Genomic DNA, 10,742 nt, shown 5'->3' on the forward strand with positions numbered 1-10,742 from the left:
GGTTTAAATCTTAGCACCACATACAGCCCCTTGCCACCACCAGCAATCATACCTGGGCAGAGCCAGAAGTGGGCCTTGCGCACATCAGGTATGAGATAAAATGCATGTTGGCTTAGAAATCAATCCATGTGCAAGGCTTGGCCCCTGCTGGAGTTCTGCTTACATCACCATCTTTGGCCCTTTGCAAAAAAACAGGCTGGAATAATAAAGGGTTGAGCTTTGCTTGAGTAGGCCCAACCTTTGACCCCACCACTGTAGGGTTACTGCCTCCCTTCACTAATAAAGCATGTTGGAGTCGGGAGATAGTACAGCAGTTAGGATATGACCAGTGTAAATTTAATCCCAAGCACCCTGCATGGTCATCACACTGACAGGAGTGATCCCGAAGCACAGTTAAGTATGGGTCAAACGCCAAGAACTAAGTTGTGCTGGTTTAGGATAGTAGACAGGGATGTATGCACAGTAGAAAGGCAGTTGCCTTACATGTATAAAGGTTGTAGGAGCCCCCTAAAATTGGAACTGTGAGTCCTTTAAGTCATCTCACAGAGAATGATCAAACCCTGACATAGACAGCAATATGGAAATGGTGCAGATGTGGCTTCCAAGTTTGCTGGAACACGGCTGGGCCCAAAGCTTTTCTGATTCAGGGCTGAGCATCTGACAATTTCTCCAAGTTCTTCTGGGAGATGAAAATGCTGGAACCACTTGAGCACTGCCGTTTACTTGGGCCCCATTTTTATTCCATGTCCTACACCTAAGGCCTATGGTCTGTTATTCTAAGGATGGTACTGTTGCAGGTACACTAAATGTCGCTAGTATTAAGCTATGATAGAGGTCTGTTAATATCACGATTCTCAATTTATGGAGAATAAAATGTGTCCCAAGCCTCCACCAGGAAAATTTCCCTAAATGAGCACACGTCTTGCAACCTGTTTTTCAATTCCCATTTATTTTTGGCTCGTGGGGAAATGTCATCTTTTCAATATGAAAAAAAGCAAGTTCAACACAAAATAGAAACTTGAAATGTAGGACAAAACCAAGAGAAAGGAAAGAAGTCAGATGTTGCCTAAGACGGGAGGGTCTCCTATCCCTTCCCCCTCTGGGGAGTGACTCAAAAACGATTAGGTGGTAGTATAAACCTTTCCACATATATACAGCAAGGCTGATTCTCTAAGAAAAGGTAGAGATGGGAAATTAGAAACTTAATGACCAAGGCTGGTCCATCTGCTTCCCCTTTCTGACCTCCTTGCTCCAACCAGGGGAAGGAATCCAATCAATGCTCACAGTTTAAATGGGAGGGAAGAATTCTCCATGGGACAGGCCCCAGGCAGTGGAAACAGCACAGGACAGAGCTTGGAGAGTGATAATGGAGATAATACTGTCACTTGGAATTTGGACCTGGAGAGCCAAGAAACACTCCCCGCCTCTCAACCTCAGTGAAAGGAAATCCCCACCCCTGCCCTCAGGGACACTCTCGAGGTAGCTGACTTTGCTCTTCATTTTGGCTACCACCAGAACTTGGAATGGTGGCCAGATAGGTTTTTCTGCTCGATCCACAGTAGGATCTGGATGAAACCCAGTTCTTGGAGAATTATCTTGAAAACAGAAGGGAAAAAATATTAACTGGACAGATTACAGGGGGCACCAGAAAGAAATACAGGGTTTCCCAGAGTGGAAAGAGGAGACATTCAACAACAAGTATTTATTGAGCGCCTATCATGTGCCAGGCAGTGTTTGAACTCCCCCTAAAAGAAATAGAAAAAAAAAAAAGATGGAAGCAAGAAAAGCAAAATCGGAGGGAAAGGAACAGGGTTGAGGAAAAAGCTGAGGGAACTGAGAAGCCTGGGGCGACGGGGCTCTGCTCTTAGGCCTCCTCTTCTGCCTCCTCACCGAAATCCTCCTCCTCTTCGGCGGTGGCATCCTGGTACTGCTGGTACTCGGAGACGAGGTCGTTCATGTTGCTCTCAGCCTCGGTGAACTCCATCTCGTCCATGCCCTCACCTGTGTACCAGTGGAGGAAGGCCTTCCGGCGGAACATGGCCGTGAACTGCTCGGAGATGCGCTTGAACAGCTCCTGGATGGCGGTGCTGTTGCCAATGAAGGTCACTGCCATCTTGAGGCCGCGGGGTGGGATGTCGCAGACGGCGGTCTTGACGTTGTTGGGGATCCATTCCACGAAGTAGCTGCTATTCTTGTTCTGTACATTCAGCATCTGCTCATCGACCTCCTTCATGGACATCCGTCCACGGAACACGGCAGCCACGGTGAGGTAGCGGCCGTGGCGGGGGTCACACGCAGCCATCATGTTCTTGGCATCGAAGACCTGCTGGGTGAGCTCGGGCACGGTGAGGGCCCGATACTGCTGGCTGCCGCGGCTTGTTAGAGGGGCGAAGCCGGGCATGAAGAAGTGGAGTCGTGGGAAGGGCACCATGTTGACCGCCAGTTTGCGGAGATCAGCGTTGAGCTGGCCGGGGAAGCGGAGACAGGTGGTGACACCGCTCATGGTGGCCGAGACGAGATGGTTCAGGTCCCCGTAAGTTGGTGTCGTCAGCTTCAGGGTGCGGAAACAGATGTCGTAAAGCGCCTCGTTGTCGATGCAGTAGGTCTCATCAGTGTTCTCAACTAACTGATGGACAGACAGGGTGGCGTTATAGGGCTCAACCACGGTGTCAGACACTTTGGGTGAGGGCACCACGCTGAAGGTGTTCATGATGCGGTCAGGATATTCTTCGCGGATCTTGCTGATGAGCAGGGTGCCCATGCCAGAGCCCGTGCCCCCGCCAAGGGAGTGGGTCAGCTGGAAGCCCTGCAGGCAGTCACAGCTCTCAGCCTCCTTCCGTACCACATCCAACACGGAGTCAACCAGCTCTGCCCCCTCTGTGTAGTGGCCCTTGGCCCAATTGTTGCCTGCCCCAGATTGACCTGGAACGGGTCAAGAAAAAAGCTTGATTACTGAAGTGTGGAACTCATGGCATTTTTGCGTTTTCAAAGGGATGTAGAGACTGTACAGCAGCTAGAGCGCTTGCCTTGCACATAGCTGACCTGGGTTCGATCCCCAGCGCCATACATGGTCCCCTGAGCCGGCTAGAAGTGATCTCTGAGCACAAACCAGGACTAAAACCCGATCACAGCCAGGTGTGGCCAAAAAAAAAAAAATAAATGAAGTGATTCTAGAGCACAAATGGGTATGGGCCCACCCCCTTTAAAAAAAAGGTCTATCTGCCCTTCCCTTGTCAGTAAAAAATTCCCTATCATTTAGTCTATCTGCCCTTCCCTTGCCTGTAAAAAATTCCCTATCATTTAGTCTATCTGCCCTTCCCTTGCCTGTGAAAAACCCCCTATCATTTACTATACAAGTATGAGTTACTACCTTTGCCCTCCACCATGGATTTCAGAACACAGATGTGTATCAAACGCATTAGTTCAATAATCCTGCATTAATTCCTGTTTCTCTCTTTATAGCCAAATAATGAAGTATGATACTACCTAAAATGATTAACTCACCAAAAACAAAGTTGTCTGGTCTGAAAATCTGACCAAAAGGACCTGAGCGAACAGAGTCCATGGTCCCAGGTTCTAGATCCACCAAGATCGCACGAGGAACATACTTGCCACCTACAGAGGAAAAAAAAATGCAAATTGAGGAGATGCGGTAATATACCAGGACTGGGGTAAAGCCAGGAACCCAAACTTGTATTAACAGGCGCTGCCACCAGGTGGCACCGAAAGCTAACTGACTTTGGTGCTCTTTTTTCAATCCCGATGCTGGGAAACCAAGTGAGATCTCCAAAGGGAAAAGATGGATTCATTCAACCAGCACAAAAGATTTTCCAGGGATGGAACAGAAATCCAGAAATGAGGGGGAAAAAAAATAAGAAATGAGACTGCACATGATGGGACCCGGGCTCCTAGTCACTGCCCTCACCTGTGGCTTCATTGTAGTACACGGAGATGCGGTCCAGCTGCAGGTCGCTGTCGCCATGGTAGGTGCCGGTGGGGTCGATGCCGTGCTCATCACTTATGACTTCCCAGAACTGTTGGGATATAGCAATGCGCCCTCAATGGGTTGCAACCTGGCCATTTATACCTTCCTTAGCTCCCCCTCCATTTGAATTTCTGACACCCCGGTAGCTAAACCCATGCACCTCCTATGCGCTTGCCACACCCTTTCCCTAGTCGCCTGTGGGAAAGCCGCTTCTTACATAGACTAGAGTTGAATGTAACAGCGAAGCGTAGGGACCAGTGAAAGGAGAACCGCGGTGGGGTGTGAGTGGGGGATGGGAGGGAACCTGGGGACACTGGTGATGGGAAACGTACACTGGTGGAGGGATAGGTGTTGGAACGTTCTATGGCTGAAACCTAATCATGAACAGCTTTGCATGGGTCTATCTCACGGGTGATTTAGTAATAAGGAAATGGAGGGCCGCTAAGGGTGCCGCCCCTCCACGCCCCGCACAAAGGACCGGGTAGAGGCACCAGAGGCTGCCTCAGTCGCCCGCCCCGCCCACGTGACTGCGGCGCACGCGCGCGGAGGCGCCGACAAAGCGGGACGCGGCGTGTGGGCGGGGCCTGGACAGCGCGCCCCGCCCGCCTTCCGAGCCGCATTGTCCCGACTAGCTGGGGGCGGCTGGACCCCGCCCCCGCAGGCACCCGCCCTTCGGTTACAAAGTAGCGGAGCCACTTCCTCCCACCCCTCCCCCGCAACACTGTAACTGCGCGCGCCAAAAAAAAAAAAAATCCTTTCACCAACCCCTCCCCCGCCTCGGAATTTCATTCCCTCGCTAGTTTTCATGCTTCTCGGTCTCAAGGCACCGTTTAAATAAAAGGACCCCTTTCCTTTCTTACCAGTTCAAGGGCTAAAGGTTCTTTTTTAAAAAAAGCTAAAAGGACTGTTAATCCTGCACACGTTCGTCTTCTCGCCACGAAAACCCGCCAGTCCTCCCCCAGAGATCGCGGGCGGGCAGAGATCGCTAATCTTTTGTGCAGAGGAGCGGGAAGGCAGCCCACCCTGGCGCATCGCGGCCACCGCCTTGGGATCCAGCTTTTGCAGCAGCCCAGGATCGCCCCTGCCTCACGATAGCTCAGCCCCCTCCCCCCCAAACCCACAGCATGGTAGATATGCAGAAGGAAAACCTCACCTCGCTTTGTTTCTTACACCTCCCTCCCTCCCCGTCACTTGAACCGTTAGGAAATACCCTTTCAGTAAAATTTTACGGAAACTGAATCTTCCCGCATCAAGAGCCATTTCAAAGCTTTTAATAATAGCTTCCCCAAAATGGGACTACCCAGAATAAACCCTGTCTTCGAAAAACTAATTCTAACGGCTAAAATGTGCAATTTATAAGTAAAACTCTTTTTCTGGCAAAGCCTGATCAAGGATGGTGCGTGCAAACGTCCCATAACCATCCTTCATAATATACACCTGGATTTTTTTTTTCCTTTTCAACAGATACAAAAATTTTTTTTTTAAAGCTTTAAAATTCTTACCTTGGCACCGATCTGGTTGCCACATTGACCGGCCTGGATGTGCACGATTTCCCTCATGGTAGCAATTTATTTTAATTTTGTGCTCGCCTCAAGGTGTACACGGGGCAAGAAACTATGTAATTTTTTTCCCCTGTTGCTGGTCTCAGGCTGGAAGCCCCGGAGGCTGGAGCAGCGAGGTCCGAACACCGCGACAGCAAGGTTCTGAGAGGGAGAAAGGAGGGGAGGGCGCAGGAGGGAAGGCGGGCAGGGCGGGGCGCGCGTGCGCCGGGCTTAGAGGCGGGAGAACGCGCCTAGCGCAGCGAGGGGGAGACAAAGCCTAGCGAGGCTAGTCTTGATTGGTCAAAGCCCGTCAGGTACTCGGCTTCCATTGGCCTCTGAGCGCAGTGCTCTCTGGGAGTTGTAGTTCTCTATTGTTGTCCACGCTGCAAAATGAAGGGAGGAATGGGTGGGTACTGGACTTTTGAATTTTTATTGTTTCATCAAAAATGTCCTTGAGCAAAATTAATTAACTTTACTCTGCGCGCGATCTTTTTATATAAAAAGACTGTTTTCAGGAATTTGAAATTGGGAACTCTGGGGAGCATGCAGGTAGAGCGAGTGGACACTCCCTGAGGCTCCCTGCGGTAGCTCTTAGGAAAACTGGGCTGCTTAGCTCAGCGAAAAGTAAAAGGAAATGCGGCACCCTACTCTGCCAGCATCTGAATTGGTCACCACTGATTACTGGACTTGAACTCCAGTAATCTGCCGCACCCCCAGAGAGTTCAAGAGAGAAAATTGCTTTCCTGCGATTTCCGTGGGAGTTTTCGAATGTTTAGAAAGAGAAACAATTGTAGCAAACACATTTTCTATAGTGATCAAGAAGATAAATTTTAAAAATTAAGTTGGAAGCCCTAGAGATACGAGCCCCACACCACCGTCAGAGGATCCCTGGGCACAGAAATCTAGATTAAGTCCTGACCACATCCGGGTGTGGCCCACATCACCCTCCCACCACCAAAAATGTTGACTGGCTTCAAAAAGCTAAAGCTGTGAACGTTGAAGCTAGAAATCTGTTTGGAGGTCTGGGCCTTAGACCAGCTGGGAATATGATCAAGCATGTCAAGCAGAAACTGGAGTGAGATACAGTAGAATTTCTGTGCATTTAAAGTTTGGCCTTAAACACTTTTGATATATCAGTAACTTTTCAGTTCAGTAGTTTAACTGACAAGATAACTAGTACTATATTGCAGTACTTTCAAAAATCCTCAGTACTGAATTGAAAAGCAAAGACTGGGTCAAAGAGTTGGTACAGCAAGGGCAGGGCGCTTGCGAGATCCCATCCCTCACATACCATATGGTCCCTCAGAGCAGCGCTGGGTGTGGCCGGAAAACAAACAAGTAGGGGAAAAAAATAAGGAAACTTGGTTTATGGGAGAAAATTAGGTGGGTTCAAGTCAGAGACAGTAGATACTAATCTGCCAAACCAGAAGCTAGAGTGTGAGAATTAGGAGGGCCAGGGAAAGAGTACAAAGGACCCAAGTGCCAGGGAGTCCACCAGGTTCAAACTCCTGGGGCAACCACTAGGATTGGAAAAACTTATTATTTGAGGGGGGAGGTGACGAACAATAAGGGGCCAGAGTGATAGCACAGCGTGGCGGGCATTTGCCTTGCACAGGGCCTCAGGTTTGATCCTGGGTATCCCATGTAATCCTTCGAACACCAGCAGGAGTAATTCCTGAGTGCAGAGCCAGGAGTATCCTCTGAACCTTGCCTGGTGTGGCCCCCAAAGCAAAAATAAAATAAAATCACTAAGGATTGGGGATAAAATCTAGTGCAAGTGAAAGAGGCCTAGATTGGATCTCCACCTGGTTCCCTACTCCACCCCATATCCCTGAGAGTAATCCCCTGAGCATCTCAGGTATGGCCCTAAAACCAAAAATAAAGAAATTAACTGATGCTTTGTCTTCAAGTCGATGTTCCCCCTTCAACATGTTTCTTGCTTGCTCATCTTGATGTTTCTTTGCTTGCCTATTTTCACTCTAGAGAAGCCTGTGTTCTCTCTGGAACATGAACTTCTCCCTCTTCCCTTTAATCTTTCTAAATGTTGCTATTAAACCTATCTTGCTTCACCCCTCTCCAGCCCCCCAAAGAAAGAAACTAAGTGAATTCAAATGATTAGGAATAGTTACCTCATTCCCTGATCAGGGGAAGGGGTGGCAGTATAGCTCTCAACTGGAGAGCAACTCTCAAGTGTGTTCTATCCCTACAGGATCACTGCTCTGTAGCACTGTCTTCCCATTGTTCATCGATTTGCTCAAGCAGGCACCAGTAACATGTCCATTGTGAGACTTTTTGTTACTGTTTTTGGCATATTGAATACGCCACGGGGAGCTTTCCAGCCTCTGGTGTGAGGGCAGGATACTCTCAGTAACTTGCCGGGCTCTCAGAGAGGGACTGAGGAATCAAACCTGGGTCAGCTGCATGCAAGGCAACAGGATCACACACACAAAAACATCCTTAACCAAAAAAAAAAAAAATTTTTTTTTTCTTAAGTCTTTAGGCCGCACCAGATGATGTTCAGGGGTTACTCCTGACTCTGCACTCAGGAATTCCTGCTGGCTGTGCTGGTACCATATGGGTTGCCAAGGATCAAACCTGAATTAGCCTGCATCCAAGGCAAGAGTCCTACCCACTATACTATCTCTCCGATTCATGAGTTTCTTTTTGTTTATTGGTTTGTTGGTTTGGTTTATTTTGGTTTGGTTTGGGGAGACACATCCATCCTCAGGGGCATCTGGAGGCTACTCCCGGAAGTGCCAGGGAAGCATGTGGTGCCTAGGATCAAAACCCCAGAGAGAAGGATGCAGTTTAGTGATTAGCAGGCAGATAGGTAGGGGAGCCCTGGTAATGAGTTTTTGAGAAATAATAAAATTTAAAAGAAATTACTTAGCCCTGAAGTAGCCCAAAGGCATGAGGAATACATCCCTCCGAGATGCAAATCCTGAACTCTTTGAAGATGGAGAAACTGAAGCACCACCCAAAGGATGGACTCCCTCAAAAGGAGAAGCTACCTAAGAATATAAAGGTATTGATAAAAATGAGGGACAGAGAGATTGTACAGCGGGTAGGGTGCTTGTTTTGTACATGTCTAACCTTTGTTTGATCCACAGCACTCCTTAAAATCCCCCAAGCATAGCCAGGGAAAGGACTGGAGTGCAGGGCATATGGGAGCCAGGAAGTTGACCAGGCTCAAATGGCTGTAACCTCATAGCCAGGAGTAAGCCTTGCGCACCATCAGTGTGACCATCTTGAACACATATCTCTATCTCTACTCTCACGTTTCTCTCTTTTTTTTTTTTTTTTGCTTTTTGGGTCACAGCCGGCAACGCTCAGGGGTTACTCCTGGTTCTGCACTCAGGAATTACTCCTGGTGGTGCTCAGGGGACCATATGGGATGCTGGGATTCGAACTCGAGTTGGCCGCATGCAAGGCAAACGCCCTACTCGCTGTGCTATCGCTCCATCCCCTCACGTTTCTCTTTATTGAAAGTAATTTCTTTCAATAAAAACTACTTTTCAAAGGGGGGAAGGGCGCACCAACAGTACAGTGGATAGGGCATTTGCCTTGCATGCAGCCAACCCAATTTCAATCCCTCAGTCAGGGGATCAATCACGATCATCAAGATCATCCTGTTGTTCATCGATTGCCTCGAGCAGGCCCCAGTAACGTCTATTCATCCTAGCCCTGAGATTTTAAAAAATGCCATATTCAAGGCTCTTTCAGGATTAGGAGAATAAGACCCATCATTGTTACTGGTATTTGGCATATTGGGTACACCACAGGGAGTTTGCCAGACTCTGCTGTGTGGGCAGGTAACATTTGGTAATTTGCCAGGGTGTCCAAAGTAAGAATAAGATAATAAGATGTCATGCGGCCGCAAACGTGGCTGCGTGCTTCTAGGAACTGGGTTTTATAGTCTCTGGGTCTTGGCCATTGATGGGATTACATGACACTGGGGGTCAGATGGCGGGTATGACCCCAGCCTACTGGAAGATGGAGTATCTGGGTGGAGGATGCTCAACCCCGATCTGAGCAGGCTTGGAGATCTCAGCCCCAGGACCCACATGCCTTTGTTCCTCTGCTGGCACCTTCATGCGTGTGGAGAGTGGTCTCAGAATGGTGGTGGCTGGTTCTGGAGGTCTTCGGCTGCTGGAGCTCTGTTCGCCTCCCTCCAAGGGGCCCCAGCAAGGACAGTCAGGTGCAGGGGCAGGAGACTCTAGGGGATCAATACCCTTGAGTATTACCATGTGTGGCCCCAAAATAAAAAACTACTTTTCATCACTAGGTCCCCTCCTGAAATTCTTTTCTGTGGAGGAAGGCAAGGATCCTAGAGTCTGTGTGGAATGAATTTCCTTTTTCTGAAAAGAGCAATTTCTCCCTTAAGACTGAGTCCATGATTCCCAGAGAACTGGAGTAGCTGGGACCAGTTTACTTTATTAAGTGCATTTAAGGCACAGTGTAAGTACCCTTAAGAGACCTTATCTGTCCCAGGGCTGGAGAGGAGTACACTGGGTACCATGTGGCCTTGCACGTAGTTTACCCGGGCTAGATCCCTGGAACCCTAAATGGTTCCCCAAATCCTAAAGGAGTATTCCCTAAGCACAGAGGTAGAGGTAACCTCTAAGCCCCACTGGGTGCGGCCAAAAAAAAAAAGGAAAAAAGACTTGTCAGTCATTTCCTCTGGTGGCCGGGGATGGGTACTGCAGAGAGGTGGAAGCATTTGTTTTCTTGAGGCTACAGCACCTGCTCCCCTCTTCACACAAGTCACCGTTAACAGTAGATAAACAACAGTATTGTGATCACTATCTAAGAGGACATATGCTAACTATCAAGGCAACTAAATTCAACACATTCTCTCGTTTACATCTAAAGAAACATCAAGTTCTTTAAGATCCTCTCTGCATATTAACATACAATGATTTTTTTAGGGTATGAATCCTAAGGAAGAAGTTATTTTGCGGTAGTAGAGAGAGTTCAGACTTTAGAGAACTTCCTTAAGTTTGTCTACTTTAGCTGTAGAAATATTAGCTGCAAGTCACTTAACCTCGCAGAACTTCAGTTCCTTAGGTAAAGGCTACCAATTGTGGTCTGAAATAAGATAGCCAATGTAAAAGAACTTCCTAATTCACATGTGAAATTGTTTTTTCAGGTCTAGCATGAAACAATAAAGTAAATGTCTTCTCATCCTTTTACCCCTGAAAGACTTCGGTTATTTT

The 10,742-nt window shown here is 48.2% G+C and overlaps 1 protein-coding gene across 1 annotated transcript; it reads right to left on the reverse strand.

The window, feature by feature from the left end:
• Positions 1–929: 929 nt before the first annotated feature.
• On the reverse strand, positions 930–5,707 carry TUBB (tubulin beta class I). The gene is made up of 4 exons (XM_056127683.1): positions 5,488–5,707; positions 3,926–4,034; positions 3,505–3,615; positions 930–2,922 (listed from the first exon to the last, which is right to left on the reverse strand). The coding sequence occupies exons 1-4, from the start codon at positions 5,542–5,544 to the stop codon at positions 1,865–1,867; spliced, it is 1,335 nt and encodes a 444-aa protein (XP_055983658.1). The 5' UTR covers positions 5,545–5,707; the 3' UTR covers positions 930–1,864.
• Positions 5,708–10,742: the final 5,035 nt, after the last annotated feature.

Source organism: Sorex fumeus, unplaced genomic scaffold (assembly GCF_029834395.1).
Source record: "Sorex fumeus unplaced genomic scaffold, SorFum_2.1 ptg000063l, whole genome shotgun sequence".
Lineage (NCBI taxonomy): Eukaryota > Metazoa > Chordata > Mammalia > Eulipotyphla > Soricidae > Sorex > Sorex fumeus.